This window comes from Loxodonta africana, chromosome 3, assembly GCF_030014295.1.
Source record: "Loxodonta africana isolate mLoxAfr1 chromosome 3, mLoxAfr1.hap2, whole genome shotgun sequence".
NCBI lineage: Eukaryota > Metazoa > Chordata > Mammalia > Proboscidea > Elephantidae > Loxodonta > Loxodonta africana.
In genome coordinates, this window is record NC_087344.1 from 35149387 (window position 1) to 35173889 (window position 24503).

Consider the following 24503-nt stretch of genomic DNA (forward strand, 5'->3'; position numbering starts at 1 on the left):
ACGAGCTCCACCCGTCTGGCCCTCTCCGGTTCCAGGGTGCTGCCAGGAGCCAGGCTGCTGCCACCTTGTGGCCACTCATGGGAGACACGGGTGCCCCACTATGGCCTAAGGCATCCCAGCCCTCCAGGACAAGACCAGCCTCCTGGTCCTCTCAGCCCACTACACAGGGCCCCTCTATGCGCCCTGCCCCTAGGTGTCAAGGAAAACCCCGGTGGACAGTGAGTAGGGCAGGAACCCCCTGCAACCTGGTGCTTTAGGGAACTGACAATAGCATTCACTCCAATGTAAAAAAAAAACCCTGGGAGACTCTCACTGAGACCCTCATGAAGACTGGCGTACAGGAGCTCCGCCCTGGCTCAGAAATGTTTCTGTGACCAAGATAAGAAACCCCCAGAGCCTTGCAGGCAGGGTAGCACCTAGCCTCCCACCTGATGGCTCTGAGGGTACTGCTCCTCTTTAACTAAGATGCTGGGGAGCCAGAGTGGGTAGAGGTAGCTGAGGTCAAGACCCATCTCCTGACTGCAGCTCCAGCCTCACCCAGCTCATCCAGACCCTGCTGTCAGGGGTGACATCCTCTTAACCCAAGGAACAGTGATCCTAAACCCTGGGCAAGGGTCCTCCAATGCTGCAGTTGCAGAGCTTTTCCAGCCCCCCTAAATGGGCACCCTTCCTCAGCTAGCCCCAACCCTGAACCTTCCCAAGCACACCCTCCTGATCAGCCCTACACCCCCATGGCCACTCAGAACCCAGGAAGGGGCAAGGACCGAGGGGCCAACAGCTGCCAAGTGACCTGGGCCAAAGTGCCTGGGGAGGCTGGCAGCCCTGCTGACATCCTGCCTGGCCCTGTGGCATACACAACCTATCCCAGAAAAGCAGGATGGCTCAGAAGACCACTCAAGGCCCAGGTCATGGAGCCTCCAGGCGCCAGATTATCATCTGTGGAGAGCACCAGGGCCTTCTCTGCCTCCCCTCAAAGACTACCCACCCCAACGCACACATACATAAAACAACCCGGCCCTACCCCTGCCTGGCCATTTCTAAGTCGTTACACTGTCTGTGCTAAGGGTGAGTCTGCCTCCTCCTGGAAGGGCTGAGCATGGGCTCTTCTGTGGCTTCCAAGGCCCAACACACAGCAGACATTCGTGAGCAGTGATACTGTCATTTCTAGCACCATCAGGATGGGCAGAAGCCTGTGGGGCTGCTCCTAGCACCAGGACAAGTGCCAGCTGGGGAAACGGACTGCCAATCTGCCATCCTGGGACCTCGGCCTCAGTCTACTACAATGCTAGAGGTTGGCGCCAGGCTCCACTCCACAATAACTCAGCCCGGACAGACGAGGTGCCAGGTCAGCCTGGGAACAGGTGGGCTCTTTGAACTTTTTATTACAATGGATCACCAGTAGCAATGGGAGGGCACTCATTTGCTCTTCAGGTAGATCTTGGGGGTCTGCCAGCCCTCAGGGGCTTCCTTCAGGCCGGCCCTCAACCAGATGCGCTGCAGGTCTCTCTCGAATTTTATCTGTGAGGGTAGAAGGGGGATCACTGGCTGGTATGTGGCCACCCAGGCATCCTCAGCCACCTGCCCCCTCGGGCCCTCAAGCAGCCCCGACTCCCCCTCCTCACTCACCTGCTTCTGTTTCAGGCGCCCTTCCCGGACCTTCCGCCGCAGGAACCGAGTCCTCTTGACCAGCTTGCGGTACTTGTGGTGGTTCATCTTCCGCCGGCGGATCTTCAGCACGTTTTTACACTGTATCTGGGGCACTCCCAAGACACCTTCATCCCCCTTCTCAGGCCCCTTCCCTGTGTAGCTACGTGGGCACTCATAGAGCTGGGGAGTCACAGTCCCAGGGGCTGCAGCACCCTGGCTGGGCAAGAGGCAGCGAGCGGTGAGCCAGCTCTCCAGGGGGCTTATGGACATCTTCTGGGGGACCAGCATCTCTTCTAGCTCCACCTGGGTCCCCCTGCCAGGGAGGGAGGCAGCCCTGCTTGGGCCCACAGGTTGCGTGCTATAGCAGGGCCTGTAGGCATGGGTGCCCAGCACCCCTGGGACACCCCAGAGCAGACCACGGCCTGTGGGAAACAAGATGGCAGTTACCACTGATGTCTCAAACATCAGCTCTTACTACACACTGAGTGGTCCGAACCCAAGGCCTGCCCTGGAAGCCCTGCCAAAGTTGAGACCCAGGCTTCCTTCCTCTGTGTGATACTCGGATGTTAACCTTTCCTGAGCTCAGCAAGGGCCTGGAGCAGGGTAAAGAGTTTGTGCAGCAAGGCCCCTGGCTCCAGCCATGGGGAGGTGAGTTGAGCAGCTGAGCTCCACGTTCCTAACCCAGGTGTGCATCCCACTCATCTAGCCCCAGAAAGATCTTACCTGCCCGTGGAGCAGCCCTGAGCAGCTGACAAGTCAGACGCACCAAGAACATCGTGGATGGCGGCAACTCCAGGTGCTTAAGGGAGCTGGAACACAGATGCTCGTTGAGAGTCAAGTGAGTGCGGCTGGACAGTGCCTTCAGCAGTCCCAGGTAGGCTAGGATGGGGAACGACGGTCCTGTCGAGACTCCGGCATCCCACCACCCTCGGTCACCCGATCCCGCCGTGAAGATACTCCAAACCCGGCTCACTCCCTCACACGACCACACTAGAGCTCAAATCCCACGCCCCAGCTACGTAACTTCAGGCAGGTCACCGACCCTCCCTAAACCCTTTTCCCCCGCTGAGGCACCCAAGCCCACAGTGGGACGGCGGCGTCGCGCGAACGCACCAGGAGCAGGACCTGCGCCCTGCGGCGGGATCAATGGCCCAGGGCCCCCGGCCTCAGGATACAGGTCCCGTCCGGGGCCCCGTCCATCCGGGTGCGGCTCGCGCTGCCGAGGCCGCACGCCACAGCCTCTTCTGCCCTCGGTCCTCCCACCAACCTTTCCCAAGCCCGACCCTGGCGGGCCCCAAACTGACCATTTTGCCTCCACGCTCAGGCACTTCCGGTCCGTCCCCAAACCTGCCCCAACTCTGCGTACGACCGTCCGGCGGTTCCTAAGCCCAGCGGCCCCTGGCGTCCTCACGGTACCCGGTCTTGCGTCGCAAGAGGCCCTATCGGGCCGAGAAAGCATCGGCTTCCGGCGAAAGGAGCCGCCCTTCCCCCCCCCTTACATTTCCCATAATCCCCAAGGAGTGGTGTCTGCGCCTGCGTGGCCCGAACTCTTAACGCATCCCTAGCGCTAGAGGCCAGGTCCCTTAGAGACGCGAACGCACGCGAACGCTAAGACGAACGGATGTGGCGTTCTCGGGGTGGCGGAAGTAGAATTTTTGGAGCGACGGAAGTGGCTAGAGCGGCTGTCACAGCATGAGACGGAGGCGAGAGGACCAGAACCTGGTGATAGGGACCCGACTTCCGCCGATTTCATTCCTGAGGCCGATGGGCAGCCCTGCGTGAGGCGAGGACGGCAGATGCCTGATGGGGACTCGGCCCGAGCTTCCAGGCCCCTCTTCCTTCCCCTCACGCAGCTTGGACACCAGCAGTCGCCCGTCGTTCGCCGAGCCCTGAAAGAGCAGGTGCTGGGTGTATTGGGCAAAGAACCAGGGGCGCCCGGCGGGAGTGACTCTTGCGGAGTCTCAAGGTGCCTGTGCCTGTCCTCGGACTGGCAGCTGAGGTGACCCCCATCCCTTTGGTCTGGCAGTCTCTGTAAGTGAAGGAGGTCCCGCGTGTAGCAGTTTTGCATAGGTAGATTTCTTTTTCCTTTCGAAAAGCAAAGAAGCTCCTATCTCTCCCATACTGTGGCTATGGAAAGAAAAATCAGAGTCAACCCTGTCTGAAAGCCAGAAGAAACCTCCTAGAGGATGGCGTTTGACTGAGCCCCCCCCCCCATGCTTCTGTCACCAGCGCTGCATGTAGCCTGCTCCCGAGGGAGGTGGATAGCAGCCACGCTGATGAGGGTCCGTGTCTGTCCCAAAGGAGTGACAGAACACCTGGGAGACATCAGATGGAGGCAAGAGTAGACCTTTCTGATCTGGACATGAGCCAGAAGTGGAGTAGGAAGATCACTCTTCCGCAAAGACCTGAAAAGCCAGAAAGACAGACTGCAGTGAAAGAGCTGGGGGTGGGAGGCTCACTTTCTAATTCAAAGGCGCTCCAGTCTCTCAAGGAAAGTACACAATCAATGCACATGTTTTTGTTGTTCCCAAAATACCCATGTGCCTCCAGAAAACCTTTTCTTCAGAAACATCATAATTTTGAAAAATTGTGCATCTCTGACCTGGGAGTTGGAGGGGCGGTGCCCCTGCTGGCTTGTCAGAGTTGGAGCCGACCTGGCAGTGATGGAGCCAGCTCCTACCAGTCTGAGAGAGCCAGCTGTTAAGTTTTCAGGAATTTTGTAAACCAGCTGTTGAATAGCCATTATTGATAGAAATTTACGATTTACTAAGTTGCATTAAAAACAAAGCCTAGTACTTTAAACCCATTACTTTCTCTCCCTTAGGCTGCACCTTTTTCTTAGGGGAAGGGAGTCGTCAACCTACACCACCACCGAAGGATGGGGTGGCTGCAAGCTGGTCCATGTGTGGACAGCTCGTGGGCAGGCAGCCATGGACATGGTATACCACAAGCTCCCAGTCACCATGTAGCATCACCCTGATGCCCACGTCAGACCTCCTTCCACCAGTGCTCAGTGTATGATGGCTCAACCTGGCTGTATCCTCTACCTTGGGCCTGTCGCACACCCCATGTCACTGCAGATGCATCAGGTTCCTGGAAGGAAACCCGGGAATGGTTGGACTCTGCTGACTTGTGTCATCAGCGTGATGGGCCTAAGCAGGTGATCTCAAGTCTCAGCTGTGCCCCAGCATAGGCTCTGGCAAAACTGAAGGTACATGTGTCTTGGGGGCCCCAGACTGTGGGTGGGGTCCAGAGGCTCTTGAAACTCCAGATTCTTCCTGCTGTGGCTGCACTCCCCTGTGGGGCAAAGGTGGAGCTGAAGCCTCACATCCCCTCCCACCGAAGCCTCTCCCCAGCTCAGACACACCTGGGCTTTCAGAGAAGGGAACAGAGCTTTTGAGGTGCAGGTCAGCGCTGGGTGAGTTTGGGTGCATCCAGCTTTCCAAACCAACTCAGAGCCTACACCAGGTGACCTGTAGGGAGGGATCTGGGGCCCAATGGCATTGTTGGTGAGGCCACACACTACATGCCACCCGAGGGCTCAATCTGCAGCCAGCTGGGTCACACTGTGCTGAATGAGGGAGGGAACTAGTGGCACAGATAAAGCAGTGACAGTGAAGGTCAAACATGCATAAGCCCGTGAGCCAGTGAAGTCCAAGCCTCAAATACCAGTGGGCCAAGCTGCCCTATGCCTGTGGGGCCAGCCAAGGACAGTTCAGTGAGCCACTGAGGGGATGCAGCCAGCTGGGAGCATCATCTGTTCATGATTGTGTCCAAGGGCAGGGTGGGGGGCTGAGATGCAAATGAAGGTTGAGGGCCATAGGTCAACCAGAGTGACAGATGACCACAGGCAGCCAGCACCAACTGGTGGGCGGAGACAAGCTTAGGGAGGCAACCTGTGGTGTAATGAGCTCCTTTATAAGATTTTTTGCCTTAGCTCTTTAGGAAAACAACTCGGGAGATTTTCCCCCTATGCCCTGAGGAGTTTTTACCTTTGTCCTAATCCTTTGGAGAAGGTACGGAAGGCTCCCAGGTTGTTTTCTTCCCCCCAAAATTTGTTATGTTTGTCCAGGTGATTCTCCAGGCTGGTCTGGTGAGGGAGGCCCTGCCTTGTAACCAGGGCTTCAAACTGGTTCCTTCCGGTTCAAACCCCTGCTGGGAATTTTAGTTTTCACCCCAGATACACTGAATCAGAATGTACATCTTAACAACATCCCCAAGTGACTCTTAAGAATGATAAATTTTGAGAACCGCTGCTGTATGAGTGGTTCTCAAAATTGGTCCCAAATCACCATAGTTTCAGGGGACATCTAAGTCAATTGACATAATAAAATCTATTAAGAAAACATTCTGCATCCCACCTTGGAGAGTGGCACATGGGGTCTTAAACGCTAGCAAGCAGCCATCTAAGATGCATCAGTTGGGTCTCAACCCACCTGGATCAAAGGAGAATGAAGAACACCAAGGACTCAAGGTAATTACGAGCCCAAGAGACAGAAAGGGCCACATAAACCAGAGACTACATCATCCTGAGACCAGAAGAACTAGATGGTGCCCGGCTACAACCAATGACTGCCCTGACAGGGAGTACAACAGAGAATCCCTGAGGGAGCAGGAGAGCAGTGGGATGCAAAGCTCAAATTCTCATAAAAAGACCAGACTTAATGATCTGACTGACACTAGAAAGACCCTGGCGGTCATGGCCCCCAGACCTTCTGTTGGCCCAGGACAGGAACCATTCCCAAAGCCAACTCTTCAGACATAGATTGGACTGGACAATGGGTTGGAGAGGGACGCTGGTGAGGAGTGAGCTTCTTGGGTCAGGTGGACACTTGAGACTATGTTGGCATCTCCTGCCTGGAGGGGAGATGAGAGGGTAAAGGGGGTTAGAAGCTGGCAAAATGGACATAAAAAGAGAGTGGAGGGAGTGGGCTGTCTCATTAGAGAGCAATTGGGAGTATATAGCAAGATGTATGTAAGTTTTTACGTGAGAGACTGACTTGATTTGTAAACTTTCACTTAAAGTGCAATAAAAAAAAAAAAAAAAAAAAATCGGTCCCAAATCAACAGCATTAGCATCACAACGGAACTTGTTAGAAACTCAAATTCTCAGCCGGGGTTCAAACCTGAATGAAATGGTTGTAAGCCCTGCTTGGAACTGATGAGGATCAGGACAAAGAAGTGGCAAAGGTTTAAGAAACTTCCTGATCGAGAGGGTAAACTGTCTCCATACAATTTCCAAGTCAGGAAAGGTGTGCATCAGGGTTGTATTTTTTCACCATATCTAGTCAATCTGTATGCTTAACAAATAATCCAAGAAGCTGGACTATATGAAGACGAACAGGGCATCAGGATTGGAGGAAGACTCATTAACAACCTGCGTTATGCAGGTGACACAACCTTGCTTGCTGATTAAAGTGAAGACTTGAAGCACTTACTGATGAAGATCAAAGACCACAGCCTTCAGTATGGATTGCACCTCAACATAAAACAAAAATCCTCACAACTGGACCAAGGAGCAACATCATGATAAACGGAGAAAAGATTGAAGCTGTCAAGGATTTCATTTTACTTGGATCCACATTCAACAGCCATGGAAGCAGCAGTCAAGAAATCAAGACTCATTGCATTGGGCAAATCTGCTGCAAAGGACCTGTTCAAAGTGTTGAAAAGCAAAGATGTCGCCCTGAAGACTAAGGTGCGCCTGACCCAAGTCATGGTATCTTCAATAACATGCACATGGAAGCTGGACAATGAATAAGAAGACCGAAAAAGAGCTGACAGCTTTGAATTGTGGTGCTGGCGAAGAATATTGGATATACCATGGACTGCCAAAAGCATGAACAAATCTGTCTTGAAAGAAATGTGGCCAGAATGCTCCTTAGAGGCAAAGGTGGCGAGACTGCGTCTTACATACTTTGGACATGTTGTCAGGAGGGATCAGTCCCTGGAGAAGGACATCATGCTTGGCAGAGTACAGGGCTGGCGGAAAAGAGGAAGACCCTCAACAAGGTAGATTGACACGGTGGCTGCAACAATGAGCTCAAGCATTACAATGACTGTAAGGATTGCGCAGGACTAGGCAGTCTTTCGTTCTGTTGTGGATAGGGTTGCTATTGAGTTGGAACTGACTCAACGGCACCTAACAACAACAACATACGCTTTCCAGGGAGCTCCTGGTGGATACCAGCAGCCAACCTTTTGGTTATCAGCCATAACTCTCAACCACTACACCATCAAGGTTTCCAGTTAAGAGAGAGATGCTAAGAGCTGGGCCGGCAGGGAAGTAGAGCCACGTGGGTGCCTGGTGGTCCTGAAGCTGCTACACTGGCTATGAACTGGGCCAGTTAGCAGCAAAGGCCAGAAGCTGAGCATACTCCTACAATGGCTGTGAGCTGGGCCAGTTAGTGGCAGAGAGGCCGTCACAGCGGGGCGAGGCCTGCTTGGCAGAGAAGGCAGCCCAACAGAGAAGTCACACCCACTGACCACTGGAGGCCTGTGTGCCTCCTAACGCTGATCAAGTTGTTCTTGCTACTTTCAAATTGATCCTGATCCTGAGCTGCAGCTGGCTATTTCCCTAATAAACCATATAACCACGCGTATGGTCTGGAGTACCGTGTGGTCACTACGATGAATTATCGAACCATGCAGAGAAGTAGAGAATGCCATGGGGGGAACAGCTGGTGTCACATGGTAAAGTTGGAGAGCGGAGTTTAAGTCTGACCTCCACCTCATAGGAACCACCTTTATGCTGATCTGATTTTTATCTCCCAAGAATTTAGACAAATCATTTCATGATACACACGGATAACCAGGGGAGCTGGCTCATGGCCTCACAGTGCCCTGGTAGGACATGACTATGACCACCTCGAGCAGGAAGGGGACACAACTGAGGTGGCCAAGGTCACACGCCAAATGCCCATTAAGCCAAATCACTTTGGCAAGTTTTCAAACCTTCCCTTCTCTGGATCCTAAGAACCGTTTGTCCCGACAGCAGATGGCCGAGTCCCACCATCCTCCAGTGAGAGCACGCACACACGGCTCAGTACAAAAGCCAACACTTTAATGAGATGGAGCAGCGACAGCGTGGACGTACCACTACAACGGATAGCGCCAGCTGCGCACACCACCACTGTCATAACAAGCGAGCAGAGGGACAAACTACAAACCCTTCAACGTTCCAAAGGTCCTGAGTAGAGAGAATTGTTTATTTAACCACATAAAATGCATATATAGGAAACTTCTCTATTTAGGAGCTGGCGGCCTGCACGCAGCATTGCACAGATAAAAATATACGACTTTCAACACAGATCGAAATACCTTCACATTTTAAAAATCAGAATTCTCTACACAAGTCTCAAGCTGACAGAATCCAAGTTGAGTTTTCATATACAGCTTTCACTTGTATACAACACATGTTTATTTACAACATTGACAGAGAGTAAGGGACTGTTAAGGCCATTTTCTCGTATTGTACTGTTAAACACCGCAAAATATGTACATAAGTACAACCTAATATAGGCAAAGGTTCTAAAAATCATTTTTCTTGGTTTAACGTAATTGAGCATCAGTATGGGGAGAGGAGACAGCTTGTCTTTAGCACCGAGCTCCACCACCGTCACCGTGTGCACTTCTGTTCCTTCCACCAGCCACTAGGCTGGGGGTGCCCCGTGCTTAAAAGGGTATGTGCCTCACACCCAGGCACAGGGTCGTGGGTAGGTGCACAGGCCGGCCAGCTGAGGGGCACCTCACTGCCCTCTCAATTCCACCTTGAAATTCATAACAAGGTCCAAAGAATCAATGGCATTCCCAAAGGGAGCCATGCAGAAGGGACAGTCACAAGGTGTGTGGCATGAGGGCTGGGGCGGGGGGGGCAGGACTCCATGCCCTGAGAAGCAGCTGTCCAGCAGCCACTATAGGGCCCTGCGCTCACCTGCGATGTCTGCTGTGCCCCGGGTGGTCCCGCTCGTAGCGGCGACCCGTTCGCTCATATGACCGAGAACGCTCCCGCCTCTCATCTCGGTAGTAATGACTTTTCTTCTTGTATTTTCCAGGATTCTCTGCCCGCTCCCGTGAGCGGCTACGAGAGCGGGATGAGCTCCGGCTCCGGGACTTTGGAGGCTTCTGGGCGGGGTACTTGCAGTCCCTGGACTTGGTGTAGCTCCTCACCTTGGAGCCTTTGTACGGGGCACCAGGGCGCACCTGTCTTGGGGGTGAGTCACTGCGACTCCGTGAGCGGCTCTGAGACTTGGACCCACTGGATGTCGACCCGCTGTCACTTTTCCTGGAGGAGAGGGGAGGGAGGCACCACCACTCCGGTGACTGACTGTCCCAACCAGAACCCATGGACACGCTGTGGGGGGCTCACAGAGACATGGGCCCCCACTCCACAGAGAAACCTGCCTCTACCTGACTGTACCCCAGGTGAGCTGAGATGCACATACCTTCTCTTTGGGGAGGCAGACCCTGACCGGGATCTTGAGGGGCTCTGCTCACGGCTCCGGCTCTGGCTCTCTCTCCCCTTTGGCAAGCTGTGAGGGAGAAACAGTCAGACCTGTGGTCCTCCTAGTTAGTTAGCCCCCAGCTGCCACAAAGGCAGTGTGTGGCAGGTGGTCTTACCCGTTCACAGGGCTGTCAGCCTTGGCTTTCTTTGAGGCCTCTGGTTTCCTCTTGGTGTTCTTCACGGACAATGGAGAGGGCTTACTCCCTTTGCTTTCTTTGGGAGATTCTACTAGAATCAAGTATGGGGAGTTAAAAAATGATCATCAGAAAGCTGTTTCAATAAGGGGCAAGACTCAGCAGAGTAAGACACGGCCACTCCATGGTACGGATGGGACATAAGCTAGCAGGGACTTTCCGTTCCTGGCCTGAAACTCGAAACCTCACACAAATCAAAGATGCAGACAGGCCACGTGTAGCCCTCATTTGTCAGGAGCAGGGGCTTCTAGTATCTGCTACAAACTTTTCATCAAAGGACAAGTTCATCGGGTGGATCAGATGACCAGGAACATTCTGGAAGCCTGCCCACATTCCCTGTTATGATCATAGAAACAGCGTGCTCCTCCAGGGGCCCCAGTCACATGCACAGATTTCCAGCGGTCATTGGGACCTGATGCACGCAAAGAGCTCAAGCAGGCTGCTGACTGAATCCCAACAGGGCTCTAAGAGAAGGCAGGGAGGCACATCCCCAGATGAGGGCTCAGGCTCTGTGCTCCCCACACTCACCAAGCTTGGGGGCGGGAGAGAATCCGGATGTGCCGTCCAGAACCTGTGTGCCACCAGCAAGCAGGCCCTTTGCCTGTGCCTTTGCCTCCTCGATGGCATGTTTTCTCTTTTCCACTTCACTTTCCAGGTGTGTCAGATCAACCTGTAAAAGGCACCACCACTGATTCAGAACCAGATGTTTCTGACCAAACACAAATGTATGTGTCACACAGAAAAGCATAAAAGAACCTTTTTCCGGGTATACAGCTGCAGGATTTTTAAGCAGATCTCCTGGATTTCTTCTTCAGTTGCTCCAAACAAAAGAAACCAGTGGGGACGATTAGGCAGAGGAATCTGCAAACACAAACACCACGACATTACACTTTTCTCAGCATGTCAGACCAACAAGGGTGTTTTAGGTACTTGAGTGGTGTGCTTTTAGGGGCCCGGCAGAGGCACATCTGAAGCAGCACACACAGGTGTCTCCAGGTGAACACTGACCTCGAGCGTGCGGGCGGCGAGGTAAATGCAGGCGCAGGCGATGCTCTCAGGCTGGAACCTTACAAACACGTCTGTGCGAAGGCTGTCGTTCATGTAGTTCCTGAAAAGCAAAAGCCAAGGAATTGCAGCACCCGGCACCCTGACCTCCGTCCACACATCTAGGTAAGGCGCGCCCCCTCTAAGTGGTCTACTGTCAGGGCTGAGGGCGTGGCAGTTGTGGGAGCCTCAAGAGCTAGTGGAGAAACATCCTAGCCACTTTTTCCGTATATAGGACAGGGAGACAGAAATTATTAAAAAAGAAGAAAAAAAAAAAAAGCTGGCTGAATGTCAGACAATACGTATTGCTATGAAAGAGAACCAATTTGAACTTCACTTTTCCCTCCGTTTCGGCCTGTTCTCATGCAAAGCACAATGCTTCAGGAGGAAATGTCCACCACAGTGGTTAAAATGCATCTGAGTAAAGAAGTCTAAACGCTCAAAATCCGCAGTGCAGAGAAACATGCAAACTCAAAGGAAGGGGCTGAGCATGAGCCCGGGGGGCTTTTGTGGGGCCAACGTCCTCTTCCGGTCTGTCCTCCGAGGGGCACGCAGCCTGCCCCCTTACGACTGGGCACGGCTTCCAGAAGGAGTCCACTTGGGGGGGGGGGCGCCTGTGGTGCAATCCAGGCGCACAGGAGAGGCAGCACCCCAAGACATCTTCTTCTCAGCCTTATCAAAGAACGGTTTCCAAATTGTCCCATTGCAACAAGGAGTCTTAAAGTGAACATTCATAAAATCAGACAACAACAACAAAAATACTCAAAGTTTCATCACAATCAGTACATTTTTAAAATGTTAAAGATATTAAAATACAAAACGTGCATTTCTTTAAAAAGTTAAAGAGACCTTTTAAATTGACTACGTTTTCAACATGTTCCTTTAAATATATTTCTCTAAGATTTAACAGTCTAAAACCAGACCTTGTACTAGCTGTGTCAACACTGCAGAAACGGGATTAATCCCACAAGGAAACAGCTGAATAGACATTTATCAGGTGAACAGACCCCACTGCGGCCACCCTCAGGTCAGGCTGCACTCACAGCGAAGTCAGGCCCGCTACAGTTTTGTTTACACCCCCCACCCATGATCTTTGCCCTCATCCCTGGAAGATGTAATACACAAACCCACTCAGAGATTTCTAAACGGTCACTTCTACAGACACCATCACCAGCATCTGGTTCTTAACTGCCTGCTCAGGGTCCCCAGAGGTGACCAAGGAACAACTTTGTGAATAAACAGTTCAAACATTTTTAAACATAACCATCGGTAATGATTTTTGATTTCTAATAAAGAAATTTCTAGTTTTCAGGTAGTGAAAATAACATTAATCCATTAACTTGTAAGTCCTAAAAACAAGTCTTCATAACACGTTTAAACTTACTGCTCTACTTGAGGTAAGTTACAGTATTTAAAAAAGTGTCCGTGGGATAATTTAAAGATGCACACCTTTTGCTAGAACATGTCATTGCTCAGCTGCTGAGAAGAGCAACTTGAGGGCATCCAGAAATAATGCCAAGACCCCACACTGCCCGTCTGAGTCCCCACCAGCCAATCTGTCACCTCCATTCTTACTGCCCTCCACAAGACTTTTAAAGAAAAAGGTGTTGCATCTTTGTTGTACAAGTGCAGCAGTTTTAAAAGGACAAAATTCAAGTCGAGACAGTTATTAACTCTAATCAGTACAATATTAAGGTAGAACAGAAAATAAACAAGAAGCACAGTCCCAGAGAACCACACGCAGCACCGGCCATTACTATACTATCGTTGGCATACCACCGGTCTAGAGCCAGCCTTCTGTGGAGAGCCTGCATTGGATTGGCTGAAGACGGCCGCTGTCCTGCACCAAAGCGCTTGGACAGCAGAGGAGAAGTCTTAGTCACTTACCCTCAGAGGCTACCCTTTGATTGAAAGAGTACAGAAAAGAAAAGTCAAAATAGGTTCTCTATTAAACACATCATAGCACCAGACAATTCAGTCAGCAAAAATATGACCCTTATAGATTTAACTCCATAGAAAAATTCACCAGGGTACCCCGAACACTAAGCTGTTACTCTGGGCTTCAATTCTAACATGTGCATTGTTACAACCAGTCCCAAAGCTGTACAAGAATCTTATACCCCACTTCCTCCCAAATTTCTCACAGGGAACCAGTGAGAAGCCACTTCACAGTAGAGTGAGGCCACCAAGTCTGCTTTGGTACCTGAGGCCTTCACTTTCCCTGGGGAAGATTCCTGATGGGCCAAGGGGGAGAGGGTAGATAGAGGCCACCTTACCGTTAAGCCAGTGCCTGCATTTTGGGAAGCTGACTGGAATTTACACAGCAGTAACACTGGGCACTCCAGACAACTCCAGCCCACAGTCACGAGCCTGACTACCCACTGCCCAAAGGGCCTCAAACGAACACAGTCTGCCACTGCCCTTGCTGGTCCCAGACAACAAAGAAGATCAACTCACCATGACGTCTGGACCAGGTGTTGGTTACGCTCACACTCTAACACCTGAAGGTACATAACGATTATCTGGAAGATACGGGTCAGGAAGTTATTACTGTGAATCTTGAGGACCAAGCATTCAGATCTCTGGGGTGTCCAAGCAGCAAGTAAGAGCCTCATGCTAGATTCAAGGACTGGGCTCCTGGTCACACATCGGTGGCAGCTCAGCAGAAGTGAGCGTGGCTAACGCACCTGCTCGCTGCTCTGGCAGCCGGCAGCAAGCATGTGGGTAAAGATGAGCTGCCTCATGGCCAAAGGCCTCCTGCTGGCAGCCAGCATGCCGCCCGTCCCATGATTGTCTTCAGTACCTTTTCAATCAGTGATATTGACCTGCCCTAAACATCTCTGCATCCCAGTTGCCAACTTAACACAACACGTTGTGAAAATATGCTCGGCAAGTAAAGAAAAACACTTAGATATGCTGATATTTTACCAAAAATTTGAAACAGTGCTGAAAACCAAAGTAAGAGAAGACGTGAGGAAACCCACCAACAAAAAGGGGGTGAATTAAAAGATGCAGACAACAATCTTTTGTCAAAACACATTTTGTTCAAGTATAACACAGGAAATATATCCACGGCATTGCAAGTAAACTAAGAGTGTGGCAGCCATCCTCCCAACTAATGCGCCACAAAACTGGTTCAGCTCCTTTCAGAGTAAATGGGTCCAGAATTCTCCCCGTTACCCCATGACCTGAAGAAAAGCTATTCCTAAGACAACTTCTGAAAATAATTAGCTCTACTGAAAAAGATGTCTACTGACAAATCCAATTTTTACAAATTTGTCACTATTTTTGAAAGTTCAAACTTAAAAGATACCATTTCTACAACCCTTAAAAATATATTATCAAAATGAACAGGTAACGCGACAAAGTTAGAGAAGAACAATTATTTGAGATTATAAACTAGAAAACCAAGCGAAAGTAGCGTGTAAATCCTCTCCGGAGCCTTCACTCACTGTGAAAATGGAGAAATGAGGTGGCAAAAGCTGAAAAGTGATGTGGCGGGTCACAGGCTAAGCCCCATACCCACCTTGTGAGGGTGCTTCACATGGACACAGAAGCCCAGCTCTTTGAGAACTCGTCTTTCCGCCTTTATAATTTGGTTCTTTAAATTAACATAATCTTGATCTAACAGTAGAGGCACAGGTTTCCTGCAAAGACAAAGCATGCGGCCTGCATAAGAGTCAAATAAAACAAGGTCTTTCAAACCCCATAATTACCTCCAAAGAGAAGACTCTTACAAACACTACCAAGGCAGACGTTACTGGAAAGTGAACTTCAGTTCCTCTAGCAAAATCACAAAGTCCTCCTCAAACCCCAGTGCTAACTTAGTATCTTTTCTCAGTCACCTTCCCCTGATGCATAATAAACACCAACTAAATATAGTGGAGGGTCTCAGGGTCTCACCACAGAGAGGCTGGATGTACTTCGCATGATCTAAAACACATGTGTACACGTTTGAAAATAAATGGAAAACTAGACAACCGATGAAAGGATGACATTTAACAAGACGGAGCTGTGTTTTCCAAAGGAATTCCACCTCCTTTAGGAATACAAAGTCTAGCTAGATGTAATGTGGCTCTCGATCAGGTGCAATTTTGCTATCCTAGGGACAAGTGGCAGCGTCTGAAGACACCTGTTGGCTGCCACACTGGGTGGGGGTGCTACTGGCACCTACTGGGTAGAGATCGGGGATGCTGCTAAACACCCAGTGATGCACAGGACAGTCCCCTGCAACAAACAACCACCTAACCCCAAACATCTATAGTGTCAAGGTTGAAAAACCCTACTCTATGGCATTCAGAGACATGTACTACACAAGAGATGGATTGGGGTGTGACTACATGGGTGAACCAGGAAGCCAACACCAGCAAAACCACAGCCACAGGGCCTTTGTCCTCCATGGTGCCATTCCCTCATTCACTAAACACTATCAGTTGATTATGACTTGGGCACCAGACTCTGTTTTGGGTACTTGGGAATATATTATTGAATAACCCACCAGTTTAAAACCTCACACCCTGAGCTTTGTTACAGAAATGTTATTGCAACTTAGTCATAAAAACAAAAAGAAATTTTGACACTTCTAGCAAAACTTACTTTTTCTCTCTAAGGTGTCGGAGGCGATGAAACACATTGATGACGTCTCGTATCCGTCTTGGAGCCTCTTCAATTTTGGAGGCCAGGTGTACGCAGGCCATCGACACATGCTAAAACGTAAGCATTTCAACACAGAGTTGTTTGTTCTGCTCCTGATGGCCTCCAAAGACATAAAAAGAGCTTGGTCTACAGGACAGGTAGGCCCTCTTCTGAGCTACCGGCCTAGGTTTCACTTGGGGCTATGTCTATGCAGAAAAAGGTCCTTACCTCCATGGAATGCTTCACAAAGGACTTGGTATAAAAGAAGCGCTGGAACAACACCTGTCCGGTAGCCATGGCCACCTAAAAAAGAGTTTCCCATCATTTCCAAGCGCTCAATTCAAGGGTTTCATGGTTAAACACAAGTCACCGGGCTTGGTGTGGCTCCTGAGAGAGAGCCAAAACCAAATCGTTTTCCACAAAGGCTCGGCCACCTGGTCCAGGGAGAGGGTGGAGGATGGGGTCGCCCTGGGCCCGGCTCCAGGACAGAGAAGTAGACGAGGGTCGCGCTGGGCCCGACTCTTGGGCGGAGGCCGCACTAGGCCCGGCCCAGCCACCAACAAAGGGCCGGGCCACCCCCGGCGTTGGCCGACGGTTAACCCGGCCCGAGGCTCGCGACAGCGAACTCACCTGCGGCAGGCGGAGCAGGATGCCGGCCGCCTGGATGAGCTCGCAGCCCACCACGCGGAGGCCGGTCTCAGTGTCGGTGTCGAGGCCGCTCGACATGGACGGCGTGAAGCGAAGCTTGTCGTCGGGCAGGAGGCAATTCTCCAAGGTGATAAGAACCCCGGAGTACAGCCTGTCCCCGATCAACACTCCCTGAGACCCGGGGGCTGCGCTCCCCGCGCCCGGAGCCCCGGCCGCCGCCACGGGGACCGCAGGCCCCGGAGCCCCGGCCGCTGCCGTCGCCGCCATTTTGTGCCGCTGACTTCCCTTCGGCTCCTTCCCGGCAGGGCGGCTCCTCGCGACGCTCTACGGCCACCGCCCAGCCTCGTGCGCGTCATTGGCTCAGCCTGCGGGCGGCCCGGCTCTGCCTGGCCGCGATTGGCTGCGCGGCTTGCCTGTCAGTGACGAGCCTGACGCCGACACCGGGAATCGGCGTGAGCGGGGGCGGGCTCGTTACCCAGGGGGCTTCGCGGCGTTTCGGGCGAGGCGGCTCCAACCCGGAAGCGGCGCGTTCTGAGAGCCCGCGGTGAGACGGCGAGCCGGTCCTTAGCCAGCGCGGCCCGCGTCCGCACTGAGACCCAGCGATGGGGAAGCTTGCGCGTCGCCACCCCAGCCGACACAGTGTGTGGTCCTGGCAGGTGGGCTCAGTCTCGGCGGTGCTGGGTGGACCAACCGCCAACCTGCCGTCCCCAGAGGGCCCTCCCGCCCTGTCCATCCCGGCTATGTTCTGGGAGGCTGCGTCCTAGTTGTGAAGAGCATGGTGGAGGGACGCGTGGAGCGTGGAAGTATGGTGTTACCTCCCTCGCGGGAGGTTGACAGGTGCTTGGTAAATCGCCACTAGTCCAGCGCCTGGCACGCAGCAATGGATACTCTTTGCTGAAATTAATACGTGGCGGCTAGTACGGTCATTATTTTCCAAGCCTAACTGACCCCAGGCACTGGGGACACAGAAGTAATACCAAGTTCTTGTCTTCAAAATGCAGTCCACAGGAAGAGAGATTGGTCAGTGGGTAACTGGAAACGTTGACTTCGATGTTGGTACAAAGCCCCTGACAGTTTGGTGGAAGGCAGAAGTTCCACAGGATTCCAGCTAGGGTTGGAGAGGAGGAAGTGAGGGTGCTGGGCTGAAGATGTCAGCAGGAAGCAAGCTGAGTCCAGGCACCTCATGGAACTGTGAGGAGCCATGGGAGGGGTGTAATGCATTTGTGACCCTCGTTTTCATTTGCTCACTTATAAAAGGCTTAGAGCTAGTGGCCCTGGAGGCCTTGCGCAGTTCTGGCCGCCTTGGGTCAGATCACCCACCTGCAGTACTGCCATTGCACTGCACAGATGAACAAATGCTGCGTTAGCCATCTATTGCTGCACAAGTCATCCCAAACTTTCACCAGGACTAGTACAAGGCCCGTGTGAGGATGGCAGGGAAACCTGTGGGAGAGCCAGGGAAAGACCAGGTGGAGGCAGGTTCAGACACTTTGAGTGGCCAATGGCATCATGCCCAACTCAAACTGGCTCAACCTAAAGGCCTCCATTGGCTCTCACCCCTGAAGACTCCAGATGTGGACTGACTTCTGGGGAGACTCAACCCAGCAGCTCAAACAATCCCATATGTGATGCAGTTTCTCCTCTCCACCTTCCATGGGCAAGCTAGTTTGAGTCCACCCACCTCTCTTGTTCCCAGCACACAGTACGGGAAAGGAGGAGGAAGTCCCACTGCTCCGGAAGGCCCAGCAATCATCTTGTAAATCCTCAGCCTTATGTGGGTTCCTTGTCCATTACCTGGACAGTGATCGGGCAGAGTGGAGAGAGCTGATGACTCCAGTCAGGTGCAGGCCTGGAGCTGGGGGCAAGGCCATTGATGCCTGCCTGCACTGAGGAAAATGTAGGTCTTAGGTCAGAAGGGGGGCAGCCTACAGCCCCATCTTCACTGAGATGAAACACACAAGAGAAATTCAATCCCCTGTCAAAGGGCGCTCTGTTGTTCACCCAGCTGTCTGCTCCCTGACGCTGTACTGACGATTACTGTGCAGTGAGTGCCTGTGTGTGCTGCCAGCACTGCACTCAGTGCCAGGAATCCGCAGTGCTCAACTCACCCTTGGCCTCCAGCCTCCAAATGTTCACAGTGTGGGGCCGTTGTATACAGAGGGACAAGGATCAGGTGGATGGTTGCTCAGGTCTGAGCCAAGGTGGTTGCAGTGGGGGTGAAGACATAAAGGAACATGGACAGTGTGTGCTAGTAGGTGGTGGTTAGCCCAAGGGCGGGCCCCAGAATGGTTTCCTGGTGACTCCTGGCAAAGGTGAGAAAAGTACCGTCACCCACAGGGGAAGGAGGCACTGTGGGAGCCCCTGACCAGTGGCCACACAACAGAGCTGCTGGACATGCAGACTGGAGCTTGGGGAGTTGGTCTTGGCAGGAGACGTGAGGGTGCCAGTGAGTAAGCATCTGGAGGCCCAAGCCCTGGGAACAGGACCTCATAGGGCAAAAAGAGGCAGCCACAATGTCATAGGCTGTGGGAAGGGTAAGTGCCCACAAGGAGTAAGTGTTCCCTGGGATCAGAGAGGCCAGGGCTGGAGTGGCTGTGGGACCTAGGCTTTGGTGAGAGCAGCCAGAGGCACAGTGGGCCAACTGCCAGGCCAGAGGACAGGAGGCTGCAAGGGGACAGTCATTTGGCAGAGGAAGGAGAACAGGCTGTGATAGCAAAGGGGACACAGAAATGAAGGAGGGTTCATGACACATGTGAGAGGCCAAGGTTCCAACTTCAGACCATAGGGAGGGCCTGGCCCTGAGCAGGGAGAGGCAAGGTGTGGATACCTCTGCATGGAGGTGCTCTGAGAAGAGGTCACTGCAGTCAAGAGGCGGACAGGGAGCCAGGCAGCATGAGGAGGGTAGGTAGGCCGTTCTCACTGGGAAGCTTACTGAGAAGGATTCCAGGTTGGACTTCATGGGGTATCTCAGGGAGGGGTGCCTATCTGCCTGTTGTGGGAGGACAGGACAGGCAGGTGAGAGATGGAGGGGACCACAGATGAACTGAGGCTGGCATGGCTGAACAGCAGGCTGCAGGGTCCCTGCTCCAAGCACCAGGAAGTGGGGTGGGGGGCGACAGATGGGATGAGGCCCAAGCCAGGAATGAGAAACCTACCCAGGGGAACTTAGCAAAGACAGAGAGTGCTTGGCATCAGAGCCCAGGCAGTACATCCTGGGGGTGGCAAGGGATGCCCGACATGAGCCCAGATGCAGGTCCAGGAACTGGGAAGGTAGGTACAGGGCAGGCCACCCCATGCCCTGGAAGAAAGCTGGGGTCCGTGTGTATAGGCCTGGCATAAGCCCCCCCATCTACAGAAGACAGATGATCTAAGATTCCAAGGGAGAAAACAGCATGCTCAGGTGCATACTACAACCCAGGACCTCGAGGGCATCCCTGGGCAAGTGCACCCCTCAACTGAGTACACCCCAAACCCCAGGCATTCCCAAGGCAAAGTGAGCACAGACCCCCACCAAGGTGCAACGCTCCCCCAGGCCAGGGCACCCCAAGGTAATTGCATCCCTTGGGATGCCCTGTTTGCAAGAAACACAAATTGCAAAGCGGAGCACCATACAAGGTTTATTTTTATGATCTACATAAGACAAGTCTGTGAAGCTGTTCCAAAAGGAGGAAAGACAAGACCTTTCTCTCACACTGGCTAATAAAATATAAATAAACATTTGTAAATTGACTTAGAAACTGTTGGCTAAAACTTTCCTCTCACTCCTATTTTAGTTGTATGACCATTGTGGGGAAAAAAATTTCTTAAGTCATACACTGGCACTACTCAGCAGTAGTGCACCACGCGGGAGAACACGCCTTCAGGCTCCTTCCCATCCCCCAAGGCAGCAGCAAATCCCTCTTCTCGCCTCCTTTTGGCCAAAGCTGCCAAAGATTTAAAAGTCTTTGGCTCGTAAATGGCCAGGTCTGCAAGCACTTTCCTGTTGAGCTCCACCTGGCACTGGGAGAGAAAGCAGCGGAGACAGCAGTCAGGTTCAGGACTGTGTAGTCAGGGACAGACAGTAGTTAGGTTCAGAAGAGCACCTCAGCAGACTGAGTGCAACACCACACGGCCACCCCTCACCCAGTTATCCTGTGTATGGTATGTCAACACCATGCTCACACAGGTGAAGCCATGCTAAGGCACCGAGGAAGCTGTGGGACACGGGGAAGAAGGCAAGGCCAGGATCTGGTCCTGGGGCCAGCCTGGATGCAGAGACTTCATTTAGGGCTCACAGTCATCACCCAGAAAGAGACTTCTGGCTTAGGGTAACCCACAAGTCAACCCAGAAGGAAAGATCACAGCCCTACTTTATAAACGTTGAGGGCGAGACCCAGACACAGCATGTGCGAGGCCTGGACAGCAGCAGGCACAGGGAAGGCACACACTGAGCACAGCCGTTCCCGAAACGGTGCTGCGCTGAGTCACCTACCAGGTAAAACTGTCAGTTACTTCAGAGAGCAAACAAACACTGCCCGAAGTATAAGGACAGGAAACGGGGACATCTCCATGCACTAAATGCAGCTGGGGGAGGATGGGGTGGCCCTGACTCCCCATGTGGGACCTGTGTACCCTCGAACAGAGTCCTCTCCATTCTTGAGCCTCTGTCCCCATCAGTAACATGGGACATCACACCTAAGCATACCATGAAGATCTTTGAAATGTGCCACAGGCAGTGCCTGGTTAGACAGAAAGGACAACACCCGCCCCATAACTTTTTAAGAAAACATTTTAAATGTACACAAGAGCAGAGGGAACTGAGCTATCACCCAGACTCAACAAATACCACAGCTCTGCCACACTTGCTTAATCTACCCTGTCCTCCACAAGAGTCTCCGTTTTGATTGTACGTATTTCAACTTCACCTGCAGTGCTAAAACTGTAAAGCTAGACTTTAAAGTCGGAGCCAAGTTCTTCTGCCCTTCCTCTTATGGGGAAACTCCAGGCTCACAGCTGTCCCACATGCAGGAAAGAAACACAGTTGTGAGCCTGGAGCATGCCGGACCCCATTGTGTAGAAAGTAGCGTTAGGGTACACCCTGCAGCTCTGCCTGCTGGGGCTGCCAGCTGGGATCCCACCAGATGTGACAGTTTCTGCAGACATTCAGCCCTCTCACAGGTGCCTCATCCTCATCATACCTTAATTAAATTGCCAACAAAGGCCGGGTACTTCAGGCCATGCTCCTGGGAAGCAGCTGTTATTCGATTGATCCAAAGCTGAAATAAGAAGGCATAAAGATACCTAAGAACTAGTTCTGTACATTACATGCACACCTCCTAGCAAAGACCCCATGGAACTAAAACGTATCTTTGTAAAAGTAAATAGAAAAGTGTGTTTTCTACTTAAGCAAAGGTTGATACTCTTCATCCAAACACCAGCATCATCTCTAAATGGTAAGTAGGGAATTCCCACTCTATAAGGTGGCACACTGATGCAACATGCACTTTTTGAGCGAACATTAAGTGATTGTGCCAGAGTCTAAAAAAGGATCCATGTGGATAAGTAACTACAGCCACCAAGATGAGTGCTAACAGAGGCAGAACAAAGTACTCAAGTAAAAGCTCCAGGGAGTGAATAATCTTGAGGGAAGAGGCTGGAAGGTCCTTGGCAGAGGACCTCACAGGCAAGTAGAGTAGGAGTCTGTTCAAGAACTGCAAACATGGCCTGCACAAGTGAACTGGGTGAGGCTAGTGGGTAGCCAAGGAAAGATCTGGAAGGCTGTGGCCCCAAGGCACATTTAAGTTAGAGATGAAGGATGGGAAAGTCAATATGCCACTCAGTGGCTGGGACACAGCACAATGGAGTTTCTGAGGGGTCAAAGGCATGTGCCCCCACATTCTGGGTCCCAGTCTATTAAACAGGGTGGTCTCTGGTGGGGAGGGGAGACTCTCTTTTAAGCTGTTTGTTACTCTTACATCTTAAAACACTATCTGAGCCCCTCCTTGGTGACTCTCAGGCTTTTTCCAGAGTTTTGGTTTTTAACCCCTCAGTGCCATGGGAAGCCGCCAAAGGGTCTTACGAAGAGGGGAGACGTGAGCTGTAGAGGGTGGTGGTTAGACTAAACCAGGGAGACTGGCAAGCAGACTCTGACTGTGACCCAGGTGGTGGCTGGGAACAGGGTGGTGGCAGTGGAACAGTGAGGAGAGGTGGGATTCCAGCTAGCCGATATGCAGTCTGTGAGGCAAACAGAATTTGCTGCGGCTTTTTTTTTTTTGGATGCGAGGTGTGGGAGAAACAAAGGCGTGGAGGATGGTGCTAAGGCTTTTGATTTCAGCAAACGGAAGTCTGGAGAAGCCATTCCCTGGGAAAGGCTCAGTGACCTGGGATGAAGACCAGGAGTTTGGCTTTAGACACACACGACTTGAAATGGCGCAGATGCCTGGGGGGCGGGGGCTGTATCCTGGAATTGTGAGAAAGGCCACTCTGCCCTGCAGTGACACTGGTCTCAATGGAATAGAGATGAAGGGGGCTGAGGAGCAGCTGGGCTCTGCTGGGTCCACCAGAAACCCACGCTTACTGTCCTCATGTTCCTCTTCTTCAATCCTCGTGCTTTTGTACATTTCACAAAGGCTCTAGTCACAGCTCTGATGGCCAACCTGTAGCACCGATTCTTCCTTCCCCGGAAGTGCTGGGTGAAAAAAAAAACAGGAAATGGGGTTTGACATGAGGCCTGCATCTGTGAGCCCTGGGCTTCCTGGACCCCCTCTGGGTGCCACTATGCGACCCGGGTGTGCCCAGCGGCTGGCGAGCCGGATGGGGAAGGGACCCAGTGGGCAGAAGGCGGCGAGTGGCAGGTTGTGCGGGCAAGCACTCACCTGGGCGTGCTTCAGCACCTCCTGAACCCGCCAGTAGCGGTCAGTGAGGCGGTTCCGCAGCCACAACTGTGTCGTAAGGAAGACCATGGCGCCCGCGGGCCGGCGATCTGGACGCTCAGCAAAGCACGCACTGCGCCGCCATATTGCAGAGAGTGGAAGCGGTGGAGGCGCGCGAGCGCTTCCGGATCAGGTCACTGCCAGGAGAGGACTTCCGGAGCCTCGCGCGTGCGCCTCGGGCATGGGCTCCCACGGGCGGCTTACAGAGCTGTAGTTCTCGAGACCTGCGTTTCTCGCGTCCGAGCTTCCGCCCTAGATTCAGCAAATCCCCCGGAAGTCTTACTCAGAGCGAACGCTAGGTGCTGGGATGCGACCGTGCGCAAAAGGCTGTCTCTGCCCTCGCGGTTTGGTCGTTGTTAGGTGCCGTGGAGTCGGTTCCTACTCATAGCAACCCCATATACAACAATCCCCGTCCACACAATCGTTGCTATGTTTGATCCTGTTTTGCAAGCACTGTGTCAATCCATCTCTTCAAGGGTTTTGCCTCTTCTTCCCTGACCCTCTGCCTTACCAAGCATGCTCTTCTTCTCCAGGTCCCTCCTAATATGTCCTCGCTTCCAAGAAGCACTCTGGCTGTACCTGCGTTAAATGTATTATAGATAAGACAGTGGTGTGTGCTGTGGAAAAATAAAGCAGGGAAACCCAAGTGTTCATGAACTGATGAGTGGATAAACAAAATGTGATATATCCGTGCACAGGTCATGAAAAGGAATGAAGTTAGGGTATATGCTACAAGACGGATGAAACTCCAGAAAATGCCACTTGAGAAAAAGCCAGAGAAAAAAAAACACATAAGATTCCATTTATATGAAATGTCCAGAATAGGCTAGGGAGAACTAGGCATTGAGGAGTGACTGCTAATGGGTAGGGTTTCCTTTTTGGGTGGTGAAAATGTTCCAGAACTAGATACAGGTGGTGACT

The 24503-nt window shown here is 52.2% G+C and overlaps 3 protein-coding genes and 1 long non-coding RNA gene across 7 annotated transcripts; 1 reads left to right on the forward strand and 3 right to left on the reverse strand.

Annotated features, from left to right (window-relative positions):
- Positions 1-1362: 1362 nt before the first annotated feature.
- Positions 1363-3139, reverse strand: AURKAIP1 (aurora kinase A interacting protein 1). 2 transcript variants are annotated; one of them, XM_003413221.4, is made up of 4 exons: positions 2952-3139; positions 2371-2456; positions 1627-2069; positions 1363-1518 (listed from the first exon to the last, which is right to left on the reverse strand). In XM_003413221.4, the coding sequence occupies exons 1-4, from the start codon at positions 3104-3106 to the stop codon at positions 1417-1419; spliced, it is 786 nt and encodes a 261-aa protein (XP_003413269.2). In that variant the 5' UTR covers positions 3107-3139; the 3' UTR covers positions 1363-1416. The 2 variants fall into 2 exon arrangements, with proteins under 2 accessions (XP_003413269.2, XP_010591486.1); XM_010593184.3 differs by having other exon boundaries at positions 2371-2526; positions 2952-3066.
- LOC135230686 (uncharacterized) lies at positions 3122-11687 on the forward strand. The gene is made up of 2 exons (XR_010321268.1): positions 3122-3717; positions 4472-11687. It is a non-coding gene; the product is annotated as an uncharacterized LOC135230686 (long non-coding RNA).
- CCNL2 (cyclin L2) lies at positions 8690-16938 on the reverse strand. Of its 3 annotated transcripts, none has more exons than XM_010593183.3 (11): positions 16654-16938; positions 16252-16326; positions 15985-16094; positions 14915-15035; positions 13846-13910; positions 11353-11452; positions 11101-11205; positions 10873-11014; positions 10267-10378; positions 10092-10178; positions 8690-9931 (listed from the first exon to the last, which is right to left on the reverse strand). In XM_010593183.3, the coding sequence occupies exons 1-11, from the start codon at positions 16936-16938 to the stop codon at positions 9577-9579; spliced, it is 1557 nt and encodes a 518-aa protein (XP_010591485.2). In that variant the 3' UTR covers positions 8690-9576. The 3 variants fall into 3 exon arrangements, with proteins under 3 accessions (XP_010591485.2, XP_064137154.1, XP_064137155.1); XM_064281084.1 differs by having other exon boundaries at positions 10267-10375; positions 16654-16866; XM_064281085.1 differs by lacking the exons at positions 14915-15035; positions 15985-16094; positions 16252-16326; positions 16654-16938 and adding an exon at positions 13165-13289 and having other exon boundaries at positions 13846-13940.
- A 3336-nt stretch (positions 16939-20274) lies between these two features.
- On the reverse strand, positions 20275-23696 carry MRPL20 (mitochondrial ribosomal protein L20). The gene is made up of 4 exons (XM_003413220.4): positions 23526-23696; positions 23228-23338; positions 21849-21926; positions 20275-20670 (listed from the first exon to the last, which is right to left on the reverse strand). The coding sequence occupies exons 1-4, from the start codon at positions 23610-23612 to the stop codon at positions 20497-20499; spliced, it is 450 nt and encodes a 149-aa protein (XP_003413268.1). The 5' UTR covers positions 23613-23696; the 3' UTR covers positions 20275-20496.
- Positions 23697-24503: the final 807 nt, after the last annotated feature.